At 43.6% G+C, this 18,793-nt stretch overlaps 1 protein-coding gene across 5 annotated transcripts in view; it reads right to left on the minus strand.

Moving 5' to 3' along the window:
• Positions 1 to 2,489: 2,489 nt before the first annotated feature.
• The window catches only part of LOC109909044 (alpha-2-macroglobulin), a 42,012-nt gene continuing 25,708 nt past the window's right edge, over positions 2,490 to 18,793 (minus strand). For all 5 annotated transcript variants that reach the window (XM_020507931.2, XM_031795869.1, XM_031795868.1 and 2 more), the window contains exons 32-36: positions 18,375 to 18,465; positions 18,076 to 18,144; positions 17,757 to 17,862; positions 4,734 to 4,775; positions 2,490 to 3,141 (exon numbers count right to left, since the gene is read on the minus strand). In XM_020507931.2, the coding sequence (XP_020363520.2) occupies positions 3,119 to 3,141; positions 4,734 to 4,775; positions 17,757 to 17,862; positions 18,076 to 18,144; positions 18,375 to 18,465 (331 nt within the window). In that variant the 3' untranslated portion in view covers positions 2,490 to 3,118. The remainder of the gene's footprint in view (positions 3,142 to 4,733; positions 4,776 to 17,756; positions 17,863 to 18,075; positions 18,145 to 18,374; positions 18,466 to 18,793) is intronic.

Consider the following 18,793-nt stretch of genomic DNA (forward strand, 5'->3'; position numbering starts at 1 on the left):
CCCCCAATAAAGGAGTGGTTCTGCAGGTGGTGACCACAGACCACTTCTCAGTTCCTATGCTTCCTGGCTGATGTTTTGGTCACTTTTGAATGCTGGCGGTGCTTTCACTCTAGTGGTAGCATGAGACGGAGTCTACAACCCACACAAGTGGCTCAGGTAGTGCAGCTCATCCAGGATGGACCATCAATGCGAGCTGTGTCAAGAATGTTTGCTGTGTCTGTCAGCATAGTGTCCAGAGCATGGAGGCGCTACCAGGAGACAGGCCAGTAAATCAGGAGACATGGAGGAGGCAATAGGAGGGCAACAACCCAGCAGCAGGACCGCTACCCTCCCCTTTGTGCAAGGAGGAGCAGGAGGAGCACTGCCAGAGCCTTGCAAAATGACCTCCAGCAGGCCACAAATGTGCATGTGTCTGCTCAAACGGTCAGAAACAGACTCCATGAGGGTGGTATGAGGGCCCGACGTCCACAGGTGGGGGTTGTGCTTACAGCTCAACACCGTGCAGGACGTTTGGCATTTGCCAGAGAACACCAAGATTGGCAAATTCGCCACTGGCTCCCTGTGCTCTTCACAGATGAAAGCAGGTTCACACTGAGCACATGACAGACGTGACAGAGTCTGGAGACGCCGTGGAGAACGTTCTGCTGCCTGCAACATCCTCCAGCATGACCGGTTTGGCGGTGGGTCAGTCATGGTGTGGCATTTCTTTGGGGGGCCGCACAGCCCTCCATGTGCTCGCCAGAGGTAGCCTGACTGCCATTAGGTACCGAGATGAGATCCTCAGACCCCTTGTGAGACCATATGCTGGCCATATGCTGGTGCCTCCTAATGCAAGACAATGCTAGACCTCATGTGGCTGGAGTGTGTCAGCAGTTCCTGCAAGAGGAGGGCATTGATGCTATGGACTGGCCCGCCCATTCCCCAGACCTGAATCCAATTGAGCACATCTGGGACATCATGTCTCGCTCCATCCACCAACGCTACGTTGCACCACAGACTGTCCAGCAGTTGGCGGATGCTTTAGTCCAGGTCTGGGAGGAGATCCCTCAGGAGACCATCCGCCACCTCATCAGGAACATGCCCAGGCGTTGTAGGGAGGTCATACAGGCACATGGAGGCCACACAAAATGATCATTTTGACTTGTTTTAAGGACATTACATCAAAGTTGGATCAGCCTGTATTGTGGTTTTCCACTTTAATTTTGAGTGTGACTCCAAATCCAGACCTCCATGGGTTGATAAATTTGATTTCCATTGATAATTTTTGTGTGATTTTGTTGTCAGCACATTCAACTATGTAAAGAAAAAAGTATTTAATAAGAATATTTCATTCATTCAGATCTAGGATGTGTTATTTTAGTGTTCCCTTTATTTTTTTGAGCAGTGTACTTTGTATCCCTCACTTACTCAAGTGTTTCATTATTTTGGCAGTTACCTGTACTTTTCCAGTCATTATTATTCGCCTTCCACTGGAACCTCTGACGCAACAGTTTAAGTTACTGAGACCAAAACAACTTTAAAAACTTTAGGCTGACTTTCTCCAGGTTGCTTGGAAAAAAACATTTTTGATAGTACTATTACTTTTCCTACGACAACCACATTTGCATGAATCAAAATGGAGTTTACCCAAACAACCCAATATTCAAGTCTATCAAAGTAGTCATAGTGCTAAACAGAACTCCACCAATCCTTAGATAGAACCTCCATATGCAGCCTACTCTGTGTCAGTCTTAAACAGCACTTCCCAATCTCCGTCCTCGGGACCCAAAAGGGTGCGCTTTTTGACCTAGCACTACAAAGCTTGATGATTAGTTGATCATTTGAATCAGCTGTGTAGTGCTAGGGCAAAAAAACTAAACGTGCACCCCTTTGGGTCCCGAGGCCCGAGATTGGGAATCCCTGGTCTAGAATGGCAACACAGTACGCTATTGAAGCACGTTCTTTCCGTGGCTTACCGCCCCGGTTGAGCTGGCTGTGCCTTCACTGCCGTGGCTGAGGAGAATGGTCATTGGAGCCAAGGGGGGGTGGCACTGTACTGTGCTGGCTCTGGTATTTTCTAGACACATTCTCCTTTCTGGCACAGTTCCAGCAATTATGCTGAATGCCCATAGGAGAACCCTTTGAATAACCGTTTTGGGTTCCAGGTAGAACACTTTTCACTGATGGTTCTACATGGAACCAGAAAGGGTTCTAAGCTGGAACCAAAAAGGGTTCTCCTATGGGGACAGCCGAAGAACCCTTTTTGCTAAGAGTGTAGAGACTACATAATGACACCACAGACAACAGTACTGGATATGTAATAAATCACTCTGTGCCTTGAGATGTCATAATACTCCTCGTCTGTTAACTGAGCAGAATCGTGCTGGTCTACAATCTTTGTTGTTGAATTCTCATACTGTTAACAGCAATACACAAGTGCATGTGAACAGTAACCTCCCCTGAATTTCAAATCAAGTTCCAGCCCCCACTATATCCTATGCACTTTCGGATTCAGGGTACATTTCAGTTTTAATAGAACATCAAATTATCAGGTAGCTTGACATCATCATTGTAAACGATTCAGATAGGCTACACGATCACAACAACATTTATAATCACCATCTGAATATCTTTTTTTAGAGAAGACTACGCTGTGATTTTGAACATGTAAACCTCAGTGTTTCATGTATGGATTATAGAGATTTTGTCAGATTCAAACCACTGTAGACTCAACATGGCCATAGTTTCATTAAAACATTTCATTTTCAGTAGATCATGCAGTAGATCATGCAGTCGTATGCATTTTCATCATCGCAGTAGAAACATTGAAATGTCTCACAACTTTAATAGCAGGTTTAGGGTTACAACAGCAGGTTGTGACATGTGTTAGCACAAATCAAATTAACTAAATAAAAAAAGGAGTTAAAAAGGTAAAATCCTACGGCCCATCTACGCCCATGTATTAAAATGTTTTTGTTCACTTACAATATTAAAAACAGATCATGAGTTGGTCAATGTGTTACCAGGAACTACAAGCATCAAACCAAATAAATGGAGAGGTTCAATGAGCTCTGCCTAAAAAAAAACACATGACTTCCTACACATGAAAGCACTTGGTCGGGTCCAGGTCCACTGTCTGTCACACTTCATTGACTTCGTCACCTGTGAAAATGTAAAATCATCAATAGAACATTCCCTGCTTGGCCTAGGATTTTACTCCATATAAAACAATGAACATCAATCTTCACAGGGCCGGCCCCCGACCAAATAATATTAATATATATTAAGTATATAAAACATTAAGAACACCTGCTCTTTCCATGACAGACTGACCAGGTGAAAGCTATGATCCCTTATTGATGTCACTTGTTAAATCCACTTCAAATGAAGGGGAGGAGACAGGTACGTTTTTTATTTTTAAGCCTTTAGACATGGATTGTGTATGTGTGCCATTCAGAAGGTTAATAAACAAGACAAAAAATGTAAGTGCCTTGGAACGGGGTATGGTAATGGATGCCAGGTGCACCGGTGTGTGTTAAGAACTGCAACGCTGCTGGGTCTTTCACACGTTTTTTTTCTCCACAGTTTCCCATCTGTTGTGTGTTATAATTGTAGAATACACAAGGTGCCGTTTCAAAATTTTGTTGTGGTTCAGCAGTTTCTCTTGTTATGTCCATCACTCAGCTATGTCAGCTCACAATTCTTAGATTGGAGTTGCTCTGGATGTGCCCAATTAAAGTAACCGTCCACTTGATCAAGGGCACCAACAGATTTTTCACCTAATTGGCTTTGGGACTCGAACCAGCAATTTTTTTGTAGTACGTTTACTAGTTTCTCCTCAATTTCATAATATCCATTGGTAATTACAGTCTTGACAGTCTTGACCCATCGCGGCAACTCCCCTCCAGACTCGGGAGAGGCGGAGGTCGAGAGCCATGCGTCCTCCAAAACGCAACCCTGCCAAGCCACTCTGCTTCTTGACACACTGCTCGCTTAACCCGGAAGCCAGCCAATGTGTCAGAGGAAACACCATCCAGCTGGTGACCGGGGTCAACTTGCAGGTGCCCGGCCCACCACAAGGAGTCACGTGAGCGCAAGGTGGACAAGGAAATGCCGGCCGGCCAAACCCTCCCCTAACCCGGATAACGCTAGGCCAATTGTGCGCCGCTTCATGGGCCTCCCGGTCACGGGATTGAACCCCGATCTCCCGGTCACGGGATTGAACCCCGATCTGAACCCCGCCTCAAGCACTGCGATGCAGTTCCTTACCACACCACTGCGCCACTCATGAGGCCCCTCAGCCCAACGATCTTAACCGCTAGGCTATCTGCCACCCCGCTGATTTTGTTAGTCACTCTCATATCATTAACATGACAAAATGGGAAGAATTGTAGGAAATTAACTGTAAAACTACACATTTTATACTGTAGAATTGCATGGAATTTGATATAAAGTTGCTAAACTTCTCTCTGAACCATGGCAAAATCTGTAGAATTGCCAAAAGTTTGCTTTAGAAATGCAATATTTTCTTTACTCCCCATGACAAACGTATAGAATTGCAGATAATTAGCTTTACAACAAATATATTTATCTCCGCCGTCAAGAGGGGGGCCACTAAATGTTTTTCCTGGGAGGTGCAAATCTCACTTAGGGCACTCAAAAGGCTAGGGCCGGCCCTGCATCTTCATTCCTGTCATTTAAGCATGAGTATGAGAAATGTAGGTTTGGTTATAGAAAGGTTGTTATGTACTTACTCTCTGCACACGGGGAGCTGTATTCACTCACAGCTTCATCACCTGAGAACAGAAAAGAGGAGAATGCAGAGGTCAGTTCCATTCTAATGATAACTACTTCCCTGTCAGTCAACGTCATTAAATTCCCACTTCAATGGTGAACCAATGGTCCCATATTGGTGATGTCTCATTTCCTTCTTCAGGGAACTAGAGTTATGGACAGTACCAGGCAAAAGTTTGGACACACCTACTCATTCAAAGGTTTCTTAATTTTTTTACATTGTGGAATAATAGTGAAGACATCAAAACTATGAAATATGGAATAATTTAGTAACCAAAACAAAAAGTGTTAAACAAAATCAAAACATGTTATATTTGAGATTCTTCAAAGTAGCCACCCTTTGCCTTGATGACAGCTTTGCACATGCCTGGCATTCTCTCAACCAGCTTCATGAGGTAGTCACCTGGAATGCATTTCAATTAATAGATGTGCCTTGTTAACTTCTTGGATATAGGGGGCGCTCTTTTAATTTATGGATAAAAAAACGTGCCCGTTTTAAGCGCAATATTTTGTCACGAAAAGATGCTCGACTATGCATATAATTGGCAGCTTTGGAAAGAAAACACTAACGTTTCCAAAACTGCAAAGATATTATCTGTGAGTGCCACAGAACTCATGCTACAGGCGAAACTTCAACCAGGAAATGGGCAGAATTGTTGAGGCTCTGTTTTCCATTGTCTCCTTATATGGCTGTGAATGCGCCGGGAATGAGCCTGCCCTTTCTATCGTTTCTCCAAGGTGTCTGCAGCATTGTGACGTATTTGTAGGCATATCATTGGAAGATTGGCCATAAGAGACTACATTTACCAGGGGTCCGCCCGGTGTCCTTTGTCTAAATTGGTGCGTAATCTACAAGCTGCACGCAGTCATCCAGTGATTGAGAGGAGAGAGGAGGCTTTCAACGAACGATATATCATGAAGAGATATGTGAAAAACACCTTGAGGATTGATTCTAAACAACGTTTACCATGTTTCAGTCGATATTATGGAGTTAATTTGGAAAAAGGTTTGGCGTTTTGATGACTGATTTTTCGGGTTTTTTTGGTAGCCAAACGTGACGCACCAAACGGAGCGATTTCTCCTAAACAAATAATTTCAGGAAAAACTGAGCATTTGCTATCTAACTGAGAGTCTCCTCATTGAAAACATCTGAAGTTCTTCAAAAGGTAAATTATTTTATTTGAATGATTTTCTGGTTTTTGTGAAAATGTTGCCTGCTGATGCTAACGCTAAATGCTACGCTAGCTGCGCTAGCTGTTACACAAATGCTTGTTTTGCTATGGTTGAGAAGCATATTTTGAAAATCTGAGATGACAGTGTTGTTAACAAAAGGCTAAGCTTGAGAGCTAGCATATTAATTTCATTTCATTTGCGATTTTCATGAATAGTTAACGTTGCGTTATGGTAATGAGCTTGAGGCTGTATTCACGATCCCGGATCCGGGATGGCTCGACGCAAGAAGTTAAGTTATTTTGTGGAATTGCTTTCCTTCTTAATGCATTTGAGCCAATCAGTTGTGTTGTGACAAGGTAGGGTTGGTATACAGAAGATGGTATTTTACCAAATAGGGCTAAGTCCATATTATGGCAAGAACAGCTCAAATAAGCAAAGAGAAATGACAGTCCATCATTACTTTAAGACATGAATGTCAGTCAATGTGGAAAATTTAAAGAACTTTCAAAGTTTCTTCAAGTGCAGTCGCAAAATGACGAAACTGGCTCTCATGAGGACCGCCACAGGAAAGGAAGACCTAGTTACCTCTGCTGCAGAGGATAAGTTTATTAGAGTTACCAGCCTCAGATTGCAGCCCAAAAAAATGCTTCACTGAGTTCAGACACATCTCAACATCAACTGTTCAGAGGAGACTGCGTGAATCAGGCCTTCATAGTCAAATTTCTGCAAAGAAACCATTACTAAAAGGACACCAATAAGAAGAAAATACTTGATTGGGCCAAGAAACACGAACAATGGACATTAGATCGGTAGAAATCTGTCCTTTGGTCTGATGAGTCCAAATTAGAGTTTTGGTTCCAACCGCTGTCTTTGTGAGATGCAGAATAGGTGAACTGATGATCTCTGCATGTGTGGTTCTCACTGTGAAGCATGGAGGAAGAGATGTGTTGGTGTGGGGGTTCTTTGCTGGTGACACTGTTGGTGATTTATTTAGAATTCAAGGCACTCTGCATTCTGCAGAGATACGCCATCCCATCTAGTTTGTGCTTAGTGGGACTATCATTTATTTTTCAACATGAATGACCCAACACACCTCTAGGCTGTGTAAGGGCGATTTGTCCAAGAAGGAGAGTGATGGAGTGCTGCATCAGATGACCTGGCCTTCACAATCATCCAACCTCAACCCAATTAAAATGGTTTGGGATGGGTTGGACCGCAGATTGAAGGAAAAGCAGCCAACATGTGCTCAGCATATGTGGGAACTCCTTCAAGACTGTTGGAAAAGCATTCCAGGTGAAGCTGGTTGAGAGAATGCCAAGACTGTGCAAAGCTGTCATCAAGGCAAAGGGTGGATACTTTGAAGAATCTAAAATATATTTGGATTTGTTCAAAACTTTTTTGGTTGCTACATGACTCCATATGTGTTATTTCATAGTTTTGATGTCTTCACTATTATTCTACAATGTAGAAAATAGTTAAAATAAAGAAGAAAAAAACTTGAATGCGTAGGTGTGTCCAAAATTGACTGGTACTGTATCCCAGACAGGTATGGCAGTGCCACCAAACACTAATCAAAAATATAAATACAAGATGCAACAATTTCAAAGATTTGACTGAGTTACAGTTCATATAAGGAAATCAGTCAATTCAAATAAATGAATTAGGCCCTAATCTATGGATTTCACTGGGCAGTAAATCACTATCCACAAATGCAATTCACTATCCACAAACAAACACCTTTTGATTTGTATTTGTAAATCGATATATTGCATTAGAATTTTTTTTAGAACTGCAGGTCATTTCCAAGGGCCTTAAGTAAAATGACTGCCATAGAGACAAAACGTTCTCAGGCATAGAAAGCGATTTGTAGTCGTAGAAAAAAAGGTTGATCCCATTGATGCTGTTGACTCGGATCACTGGTTGCTGCGGAAAAGGAGGTGAGTGTAACCGGTGTGAAATGGCTAGCTAGTTAGCGGTACACGCTAATAGCGTTTCAATCGGTGACGTCACTCGCTCTGTGATACCTTGAAGTTGTTTCCCGTGCTCTGCAAGGGCTGCGGCTTTTGTGGAGCGATGGGTAATGATGCTTCGAGGGTGACTGTTGTCGATGTGTGCAGAGGGTCCCTGGTTCAAGCCCAGGTTGGCGCGAGGAGAGGGACGGAAGCAATACTGTTACAAAGTCTGATCCCATATCCTACACCTCCCCTTTGCATGCCTCTCCTGGGGAAACATTTAGAGGCTTCAGGAATACCTATGTCTCTTTCATGCGCATCGTCTGTGCAACTTGAGACAGCGAATGGATTATAATCACTTACATTGTATGACATATCCTTCACATTTAGTGGTGCTATCACACTTGCCAGCTAATTCAACTATTTGGGCGATGAACAGGTGTACACTGCAATAGCGTTGCAAATACAGAATAATCTAGGGTTTCGATTATTTACGTTGGACATTCTGTGATTACACATATGGTTAGCATATTATGGTTACCATACTATAATTTCTGCAGCCTTGAAAGGCAGGCATCAACATGCCCAAACGAGGCTGCCAGCGATTTATAGAAATCGCTTTCTATGGGTACCAACCTTTTTTCTACGACTACAAATCGCTTTCTATGCGTAATAACTTCTTTCTATGTGAGAACTTTTCTACGCGTTTGAACTGTCTTTTTCTTGTCATCAAATCCCTGCCAAAAGTCAGGTAGGTGACCTAAGTGCTTCCAAATATGGAGTTGAAGGTTTGCCATATCTGTCATGTTTGCACATATGTCTCCAAATCTTTATGGCAGCCATTTTACTTAAGGCCCTTGGAAATGATCTGCATATCTGCAGTTATAAAAAATATATATAATCAATATATCGATTTACAAATACAAATCAAAAGGTGTTTGTGTATAGTGAATTGCATTTGTGGATAGCGATTTACATTTGTGGAAAGTGATTTATATTTGTGAATACATTTGGCATTATATTTTTGTGCGTGTTTTGCATGTTATTTTGCCATTAATACGTGTCACATATCAGTTTGCAAACAATGTACAATTTTTATAATCAATGAGTTAATAAAGCTGTATACAAACATGGTCTATTTTTTTTCTTTGAGTAATGCAGGTGTTTCAGACTAGCCCAGTGCTTTCTGTGGTGATGGGGCAGCCAGCGGAAAATACGGAGCGTAGGGGGTTGGTAATGTTCTCCAATTACGCCGTGATAGGCTCAGTGTTCTGTCACTCATGGGGACACTATGTCAGTGCAAAATGTACGGGTAGAGCTAAAAATTTCAAGCCCTTTGGATACTGCAATAGAGTTGCATTAGAAGTGCCTATCCAAGAAGGCTCAAGGTCATTGGACAGAAATAAAATGAAGTCAAATCACGTTATATCTACCGTAGCTTTAATTGGACTGATCATGTGAACATCGTACTTTCAGAATCTTAGCTAGCAGTCATCATCATCATGAATCAAGTCAACAATCTACTGGCAAATCCTTTTCCATCATTGTCATATGAAGAGAAATTATGAAGAGAAATTATAGATAAAACACTGGTGCTCATCGGCCATAAATATTACGTTTGGAAGGAATCAGTAGCTAACTGCAAGCTCTGCAAAGCAATCACTAGCCTGCTATTCAGTGGATTGGGTGTGTGCTCCAAGTCTGGATTTAATGGTGTGAAATGTTTGAGAATCATAAGAAGATAATATGAAGATGTGTGTAGCTATGTTAGAATTATAATACTAGAGTATTATAGTCTTTAGTGGGGGTGTAAGCAGAGTGAAGTAGTAAAACCATCAGAGGTTTTCAAACCAAGAGGTCCCCAACGGGGGAGGGGAAGTGAAAGCCTTGAAGAATCAAAATCAAATCAAATTTTATTTGTCACATACACATGGTTAGCAGATGTTAATGCGAGTGTAGCGAAATGCTTGTGCTTCTAGTTCCGACAATGCAGTAATAACCAACAAGTAATCTAACTAACAATTCCAAAAAACTACTGTCTTATACACAGTGTAAGGGCATAAAGAATATGTACATAGGGATATTTGAATGAGTGATGGTACAGAGGAGCATAGGCAAGATACAGTAGATGGTATCGAGTACAGTATATACATATGAGATGAGTATGTAAACAAAGTGGCATAGTTAAAGTGGCTAGTGATACATGTATTACATAAGGATGCAGTCGATGATATAGAGTACAGTATCTACGTATGCATATGAGATGAATAATGTAGGGTAAGTAACATTATATAAGGTAGCATTGTTTAAAGTGGCTAGTGATATATTTACATCATTTCCCATCAATTCCCATTATTAAAGTGGCTGGAGTAGAGTCAGTGTCGTTGACAGTGTGTTGGCAGTAGCCACTCAATGTTAGTGATGGCTGTTTAACAGTCTGATGGCCTTGAGATAGAAGCTGTTTTTCAGTCTCTCGGTCCCAGCTTTGATGCACCTGTACTGACCTCGCCTTCTGGATGACAGCGGGGTGAACAGGCAGTGGCTCGGGTGGTTGATGTCCTTGATGATCTTTATGGCTTTCCTGTAGCATCGGGTGGTGTAGGTGTCCTGGAGGGCATGTAGTTTGCCCCCGGTGATGCGTTGTGCAGACCTCACTACCCTCTGGAGAGCCTTACGGTTGAGGGCGGTGCAGTTGCCATACCAGGCGGTGATACAGCCCGCCAGGATGCTCTCGATTGTGCATCTGTAGAAGTTTGTGAGTGCTTTTGGTGACAAGCCGAATTTCTTCAGCCTCCTGAGGTTGAAGAGGCGCTGCTGCGCCTTCCTCACGATGCTGTCTGTGTGAGTGGACCAATTCAGTTTGTCTGTGATGTGTATGCCGAGGAACTTAAAACTTGCTACCCTCTCCACTACTGTTCCATCGATGTGGATGGGGGGGGTGTTCCCTCTGCTGTTTCCTGAAGTCCACAATCATCTCCTTAGTTTTGTTGACGTTGAGTGTGAGGTTATTTTCCTGACACCACACTTCGAGGGCCCTCACCTCCTCCCTGTAGGCAGTCTCGTCGTTGTTGGTAATCAAGCCTACCACTGTTGTGTCGTCCGCAAACTTGATGATTGAGTTGGAGGCGTGCGTGGCCACGCAGTCGTGGGTGAACAGGGAGTACAGGAGAGGGCTCAGAATGCACCCTTGTGGGGCCCCAGTGTTGAGGATCAGCGGGGAGGAGATGTTGTTGCCTACCCTCACCACCTGGGGGCGGCCCGTCAGGAAGTCCAGTACCCAGTTGCACAGGGGGGGGGTCGAGACCCAGGGTCTCGAGCTTGATGACGAGCTTGGAGGGTACTATGGTGTTGAATGCCGAGCTGTAGTCGATGAACAGCATTCTCACATAGGTATTCCTCTTGTCCAGATGGGTTAGGGCAGTGTGCAGTGTGGTTGAGATTGCATCGTCTGTGGACCTATTTGGGCGGTAAGCAAATTGGAGTGGGTCTAGGGTGTCAGGTAGGGTGGAGGTGATATGGTCCTTGACTAGTCTCTCAAAGCACTTCATGATGACGGATGTGAGTGCTACGGGGCGGTAGTCATTTAGCTCAGTTACCTTAGCTTTCTTGGGAACAGGAACAATGGTGGCCCTCTTGAAGCATGTGGGAACAGCAGACTGGTATAGGGATTGATTGAATATGTCCGTAAACACACCGGCCAGCTGGTCTGCGCATGCTCTGAGGGCGCGGCTGGGGATGCCGTCTGGACCTGCAGCCTTGCGAGGGTTAACACGTTTAAATGTCTTACTCACTTCGGCTGCAGTGAAGGAGAGACCGCATGTTTTCGTTGCAGGCCGTGTCAGTGGCACTGTATTGTCCTCAAAGCGGGCAAAAAAGTTATTTAGTCTGCCTGGGAGCAAGACATCCTGGTCCGTGACTGGGCTGGGTTTCTTCCTGTAGTCCGTGATTGACTGTAGACCCTGCCACATGCCTCTTGTGTCTGAGCCGTTGAATTGAGATTCTACTTTGTCTCTGTACTGGCGCTTAGCTTGTTTGATAGCCTTGCGGAGGGAATAGCTGCACTGTTTGTATTCAGTCATGTTACCAGACACCTTGCTATGATTAAAAGCAGTGGTTCGCGCCTTCAGTTTCACACGAATGCTGCCATCAATCCACGGTTTCTGGTTAGGGAATGTTTTAATCGTTGCTATGGGAACGACATCTTCAACGCACGTTCTAATGAACTCGCACACCGAATCAGCGTATTCGTCAATGTTGTTGTCTGAGGCAATACGAAACATCTCCCAGTCCACGTGATGGAAGCAGTCTTGAAGTGTGGAGTCAGCTTGGTCAGACCAGCGTTGGACAGACCTCAGCGTTGGAGCTTCTTGTTTTAGTTTCTGTCTGTAGGCAGGGATCAACAAAATGGAGTCGTGGTCAGCTTTACCGAAAGGGGGGCGGGGCAGGGCCTTATATGCATCGCGGAAGTTAGAGTAACAATGATCCAGGGTCTTTCCACCCCTGGTTACGCAATCGATATGCTGATAAAATTTAGGGAGTCTTGTTTTCAGATTAGCCTTGTTAAAATCCCCAGCTACAATGAATGCAGCCTCCGGATAAATCGTTTCCAGTTTGCAGAGAGTTAAATAAAGTTCGTTCAGAGCCATCGATGTGTCTGCTTGGGGGGGGATATATACGGCTGTGATTATAATCGAAGAGAATTCTCTTGGTAGATAATGCGGTCTACATTTGATTGTGAGGAATTCTAAATCAGGTGAACAGAAGGATTTGAGTTCCTGTATGTTTCTTTCATCACACCATGTCAGGTTAGTCATAAGGCATACGCCCCCGCCCCTCTTCTTACCAGAGAGATGTTTGTTTCTGTCGGCGCGATGCGTGGAGAAACCCGCTGGCTGCACCGCTTCGGATAGAGTCACTCCAGTTAGCCATGTTTCCGTGAAGCAGATAACGTTACAGTCTCTGATGTCCCTCTGGAATGCTACCCTTGCTCGGATTTCATCAGCCTTGTTGTCAAGAGACTGGACATTGGCAAGAAGAATGCTAGGGAGTGGTGCACGGTGTGCCCGTCTCCGGAGTCTGACCAGAAGACCGCCTCGTTTCCCTCTTTTTCTGAGTCGTTTTTTTTGGGTCGCTGCATGTAATCCACTCCGTTGCACTGGTTGTAAGGCAGAACACAGGATCCGCATCGCGAAAAACATATTCTTGGTCGTACTGATGGTGAGTTGACGCTGATCTTATATTCAGTAGTTCTTCTCGGCTGTATGTAATGAAACCTAAGATGACCTGGGGTACTAGTGTAAGAAATAACACGTAAAAAAAACAAAAAACTGCATAGTTTCCTAGGAACGCGAAGCGAGGCGGCCATCTCTGTCGGCGCCGGAAGTGAGACAATATTGATGGTTCTTTGTCTACAATGTGGTTAGTGGAAAAGTACTGGTCATTTGAGAAGGGAGTGACCTAAAGATAGGAATGTGTGTGTATGTTATAAAAATACTTTGTCTTTAGAGCTCTCATGAATAAACTATACAAAACTTTTGTATTAATCTGAATATTTGTCTAATTATTATTAAATCTGGGGTTCTGCAAACCTCGGGAAAATTGGACAAAGGTTGAATGAATGTTTAATTATCATTATTGAAATTGAAAAGTCTCGTGACATTATCCCAACCAGAGGGAACAGGGAACATCCGCACTGAGCTAAAGGGTAGAGTTGCCGCTTCAAGAAGTTGGACTCCAACCTGGATGCTTATAAGAAATCATGCTATGCCCTCCGACAAACCATTAGACAGGCAAAGCATCAATATAGGACTAAGATTGAATCCTACTACACCGGCTCCGACGCTCATCTGATGTGGTTGGGCATGCAAATTATTACAGACTACAAAGGAAAGCCCAGCCATGAGCTGCCCAGAGGCAGGAGCCTACAGACGAGCTAAATGACTTCTATGCGCGCTTCGAGGCAAGCAACAAAGAAGCATGCATGAGAGCACCAGCTGTTCGGCTATGGAGAGCATAATCACACAGTCGTCCCGATGTGAGTAAGACCTTGAAACAGGTCAACATTCACAAGGCCGCAGGGCCAGACGGATTACCAGGATGTGTGCTCCTAGCATGCGCTGACCAACTGGCAAGTGTCTTGTTCAACCTGTCCCTGACCAAGTCTGTAATAACAAAATGTTTCAAGCAGACCACAGTCCCTGTGCCAAGGAACACCAAGGTAACCTGCCTAAATTACTACCGATCCGTAGCACTCACATCCGTAGCCATGAAGTGCTTTGAAAGGCTGGTCATGGCTCATATCATTATCCCAGAAACCCTAGACCCACTCCAATTTGCATACCTCCACAATCTCGATTGCACTCTGCCCACCTGGACAAAAGGAATACCTACGTGAGAATGCTATTCATTGACCACAGTTCAGCATTCAACACCATAGTGTCCTCAAAGCTCATCACTGAGCTAAGGACCCTGGGACTAAACACCTCCCTTTGCAACTGGATCCTGGACTTCCAGATGGGCCGCCCCAGGTGGTAAGGGTAGGTAATAACATCTGCCACACTGATCCTCAACACAGGGGCCCCTCAGGGGTGCGTGCTTAGTCCCCTCCTGTACTCCCTGTTCACCCATGACTGAGTGGCCAAGCACAACTCCCAACATTAAGTTTGCTGGTGACGCAACAGTGGTAGGCTTATAGAGAGATGCAAGGACAACAACCTCTCCCTCAACATGGTCAAGACAAAGGAGATGACCGTGGATTACAGGAAAAGGAGGGCCAAGCACGCCCCCATTCTCATCGACGGGGCTTTAGAGGAGCAGGTTGAGAGCGTCAAGTTCCTTGGTGTCCACATCACCAACAAACCATCATGGTCCAAACACACCAAGACATGAAGAGTGAAGAGGGCACGACAATGCATATTCCCCCTCAGGAGACTGAAAATATTTGGCATGGGTCCACAGATCCTCAAAAAGTTCTACAGCTGCACCATTGAGAGAATCCTGACTGGTCACCTACTATGGCAACTGTTCGGCCTCCGACCGCAAGGCGCTACAGAGGGTAGTGCGTATGGCCCAGTGCATCACTAGGGCCAAGCTTACTGCCATCTAGGACCTCCATACTAGGCGGTGTCAAAGGAAGGCCCTAAAAATTGACCCCGTACGGCCAGCGGTATTGGAGCGCGAAGTCTAGGTTCAAAAGGCTTCTTAACAGATTCTACCCCCAAGTCATAAGACTGCTGAACAACTAATCAAATGGCTAACCAGACTATTTGCATTGAAACCCCACCCCCCCTTTTTTACACTGCTGCTACTTGCTGTTTATTATTAATGCATAGTCACGTTACCCCTACCTACATGTACATATTACCTCAATTACCTTGACTAACCTGTACCCCCGCACATTGACACGGTACTGGTATCCACTGCATATAGCCTCCTTATTGTTGCTCTTAAATTTCTCTTAGTTACGTTTATTTAATTGCTTTGTTGAGGGCTCCCGAACAGCGCAGCGGTCTAAGGTTGTGGCGTAACTACATCCTGGGGTTTGATCCCAGGCTGTGTCACAACCGGCCGTGACCGAGAGTCCCATAGGGCAGTGCACAATTGGCCCAGCTTCGTCCGGGTTAGGGGTGGGTATGGCCGGGGGGGGGGGGTTATTCTGGTTAGGGCCAGTTTGTGCTGTTCTGTGAAGGGAGCGTTGTACGTTGTACACAGCGTTGTACGAGATCTTCAGTTTCTCGCATGGAATAGCCCTCATTTCTCAGAACAAGAATAGAACGACGCGTTTAAGAAGAAAGGTCTTTGTTTCTGGCCATTTTGAGCCTGTAATCGAACCCACAACTGATGATGCTCCAGATACTCAACTAGTCTAAAGAAGGGCAGTTTTATTGCTTCTTTAATCAAAACAACAGTTTTCAGCTGTAAGGTCTAATACCTGTTGTATTCGGCGCATGTGACAAATATAATGTGATTTGAAATCCATAGAATGCCAGACTATGTAATATGCCAGGGAGATACGTATACTGTAGCTAATTAAGTAATACTAAGTGTATGTTCTGTAGTAAGCTATTATTAGCCCATGTGCCTCACCCTAATAATTTGGTCCCTTACCCCTCATAATTTAGGCTAATGTTCTGACTTGGTGGTGCACATGTAGCCTATAGCCTGTTTAGAGAAATGTAGTCATTGAATATTGTAAGAGCTTTCATTGTCTGCTTATATGCCCCTTTTACTTATCCTACGGTTCTGACTTGGTGTACAGGGAGAATAATGTCAGAACGCCCATGTTCTGAATTATGTCGCTGTACATTTCAAAAGTGCTGAACAAATAGTTATATTGACTACGTCCGTCCTAGCTCGCTCATTAATGTCTTAACTTCTTTGGGGTAGGGGGCAGTATTTTCACGTCCGGATGAAAAGCGTGCTCAGAGTAAACTGCCTGCTACTCAGGCCCAGATGCTAGGATATGCATATTATTAGTATTGAAAACATTTGGATAGAAAACACCCGGAAGTTTCTAAAACTGTTTGAAGGATGTCTGTGAGTATAACAGAACTCGTATAGCAGGCAAAAACCTGAGAAAAAAATCCAACCAGGAAGTGGGAAATCTGAGGTTGGTCGTTTTTCAACTCAGTCCCTATTGAAGATACAGTGGGATATTGGTAATGTTGCATTTCCTAAGGCTTCCACTAGATGTCAAAAGTCTTTAGAACCTTGTTTCAGGCTTCTACTGTGAAGTGGGAGAGAATGAGAGCTGATTGAGTCATGGGTCTGCCAGAAGGCCATGTGCTCAGTCAGGCGTGCACCTTTCATTTCTAATGACAAAGGAATTCTCCGGTTGAAACATTATTGAAGATGTATGATAAAAACATCCTAAAGATTGATTATATACATTATTAGACATGTTTCTACGAACTAGAATATAACTGTTTTGACTTTGTCTGGACCTTGTACCTGCGCATTTGGATTACTGTATTAAATGCGAACAAAAAGGAGGTATTTGAACATAAATGGACTTCATCGAACAAACCTAACATTTATTGTGGGACTGGGATTCCTGGGAGTGCAAAGGTAAGTGAATATTTATAATTCTATTTCTGACTTTGGTTGACTCCATAACATGGCGGGTACCTGTATTGCTTGTTTTGGTCTCTGAGCGCTGTACTAAGATTATTCCATGGTGTGCTTTTTCCCGTAAAGCTTTTTGAAATCTGACACAGCAGTTGCATTAAGGAGAAGTATATATTTAATTCCATGCATAACAGTTGTATTTTCATCAACATTTATGATGAGTATTTCTGTAAATTGACTCTCTGCACTTTCCCAGGATGTTTTGTGGAGGCAAAACATAACGCGCCAATGTAAACAGAGATTTTTGGATATAAAAATGTACTTTATCGAACAAAACATACATGTATTGTGTAACATGAAGTCCTATGAGTGCCATCTGATGAAGATCAAAGGTTAGTGATTAATTTTATCTCTATTTCTGCTTTATGTGACTCCTCTCTTTGGCTGGAAAAATGGTTGTGTTTTTTTTGTAATTAGGTACTGATTTCTGTTGTTTGAATTTGGCGCCCTGCACTTTCACCGGATGTTGGTCAGGTGGAACGTTAGCGTCCCACGTACCCTAGAGAGGTTAATCGAAATGACGTATTGCCTCTTATCTGCTCGTCGTCCCCTTATGCCATAGTTTGTACATCTCAAATGTCAGTAGAAACCACATTTGTTTAGGCAAGTCAGCCATATATTGTTTTATTTTAAAGGCAGTAAAATTAGGCTGAATTAACTTTTTCACTGCCAGACAAGGGTTTCTGTGCATGAGATGACATTTTTGCTGTCTGTGTTAGATGGAATTCTTACTTGTCTGGTAGTAGTCATACACTTTCACCACAGCTGGTTTCAGATTCCTCACAGGCACATCCTCCTCTATGGCCAGGCTGTACGTCTTCGTTTCCTTCTGCTTGAGCTGGAAGAAAAGGAATAATACATTTGACATTGCAGTTCAATGTTATAGATTCACATAGTGTTACTGTGTAAAACCTCCACTACAGTCTTACTTTGATGTGACTGTTCAAGTTAAATCCAGTGTGTAGATGCAAATGAGACCACATCCAACTAGGTTCTGTAACCGATAAAGACAGCCCCATTTAGATGCAACATTCATTATTCATGTTCCTACCCCATCTAGGTAGATGATGACATGTCCTTCCTCCAGGTCAACACGTTTGACAGTGGGGTCATTTTTCAACTGGAAGAACAGAACACAGGATAAGATCGTGTCATAGACAGTTCAACTGATACGTTGGAAGGACAAATACTGGCATTACAATTAGAACAGACGCCATTATCATGTTATACATCAACTAATCCTCAAGGGGATTATACTTAGGGCCAGGAGTGTTCCCTAAACTGGTAAAACTCCTGGCCCTGATTAAATGGTGTTCCCCTCAACTGAGGTTCTCTTTCTTATTGACTCACAGGCCTGAGGGAGGACTTGTCCAGGACGAAGCCGGAGAGAAGCTTGACATTGATGATCACCATGTTGGTCTCCTCTCGCCGACCATTGTACCTGTCAGTCACAGAGTCAGATGAAGGATGGATATTATCTTAAAGGTGCAAATATGCAGGAATCGCTCCGCCATTTCCTGATTGCTAAAATTCTACTAGTTAGCTTAAGTTAAGTTTGTGACAAACAAGCAAGAAAATAATTGCACATTCTAAACCGCCTTGAAATATATTTTCAGTAACCAAACATTTTTTATTTTATGCTGTTCAAAACCAAAAGTAAAAGACGCAAAAACGATACTTAAGAATGGGAATCATAAAATAGCGCACATAGAACAGATCTAACACTTCTTAGACTTGCTGTCAATAAGGATCATATTTCTACATGAATT

This window comes from Oncorhynchus kisutch, linkage group LG18 (genome assembly GCF_002021735.2).
Source record: "Oncorhynchus kisutch isolate 150728-3 linkage group LG18, Okis_V2, whole genome shotgun sequence".
In the NCBI taxonomy this organism is placed as follows: Eukaryota; Metazoa; Chordata; class Actinopteri; order Salmoniformes; family Salmonidae; genus Oncorhynchus; species Oncorhynchus kisutch.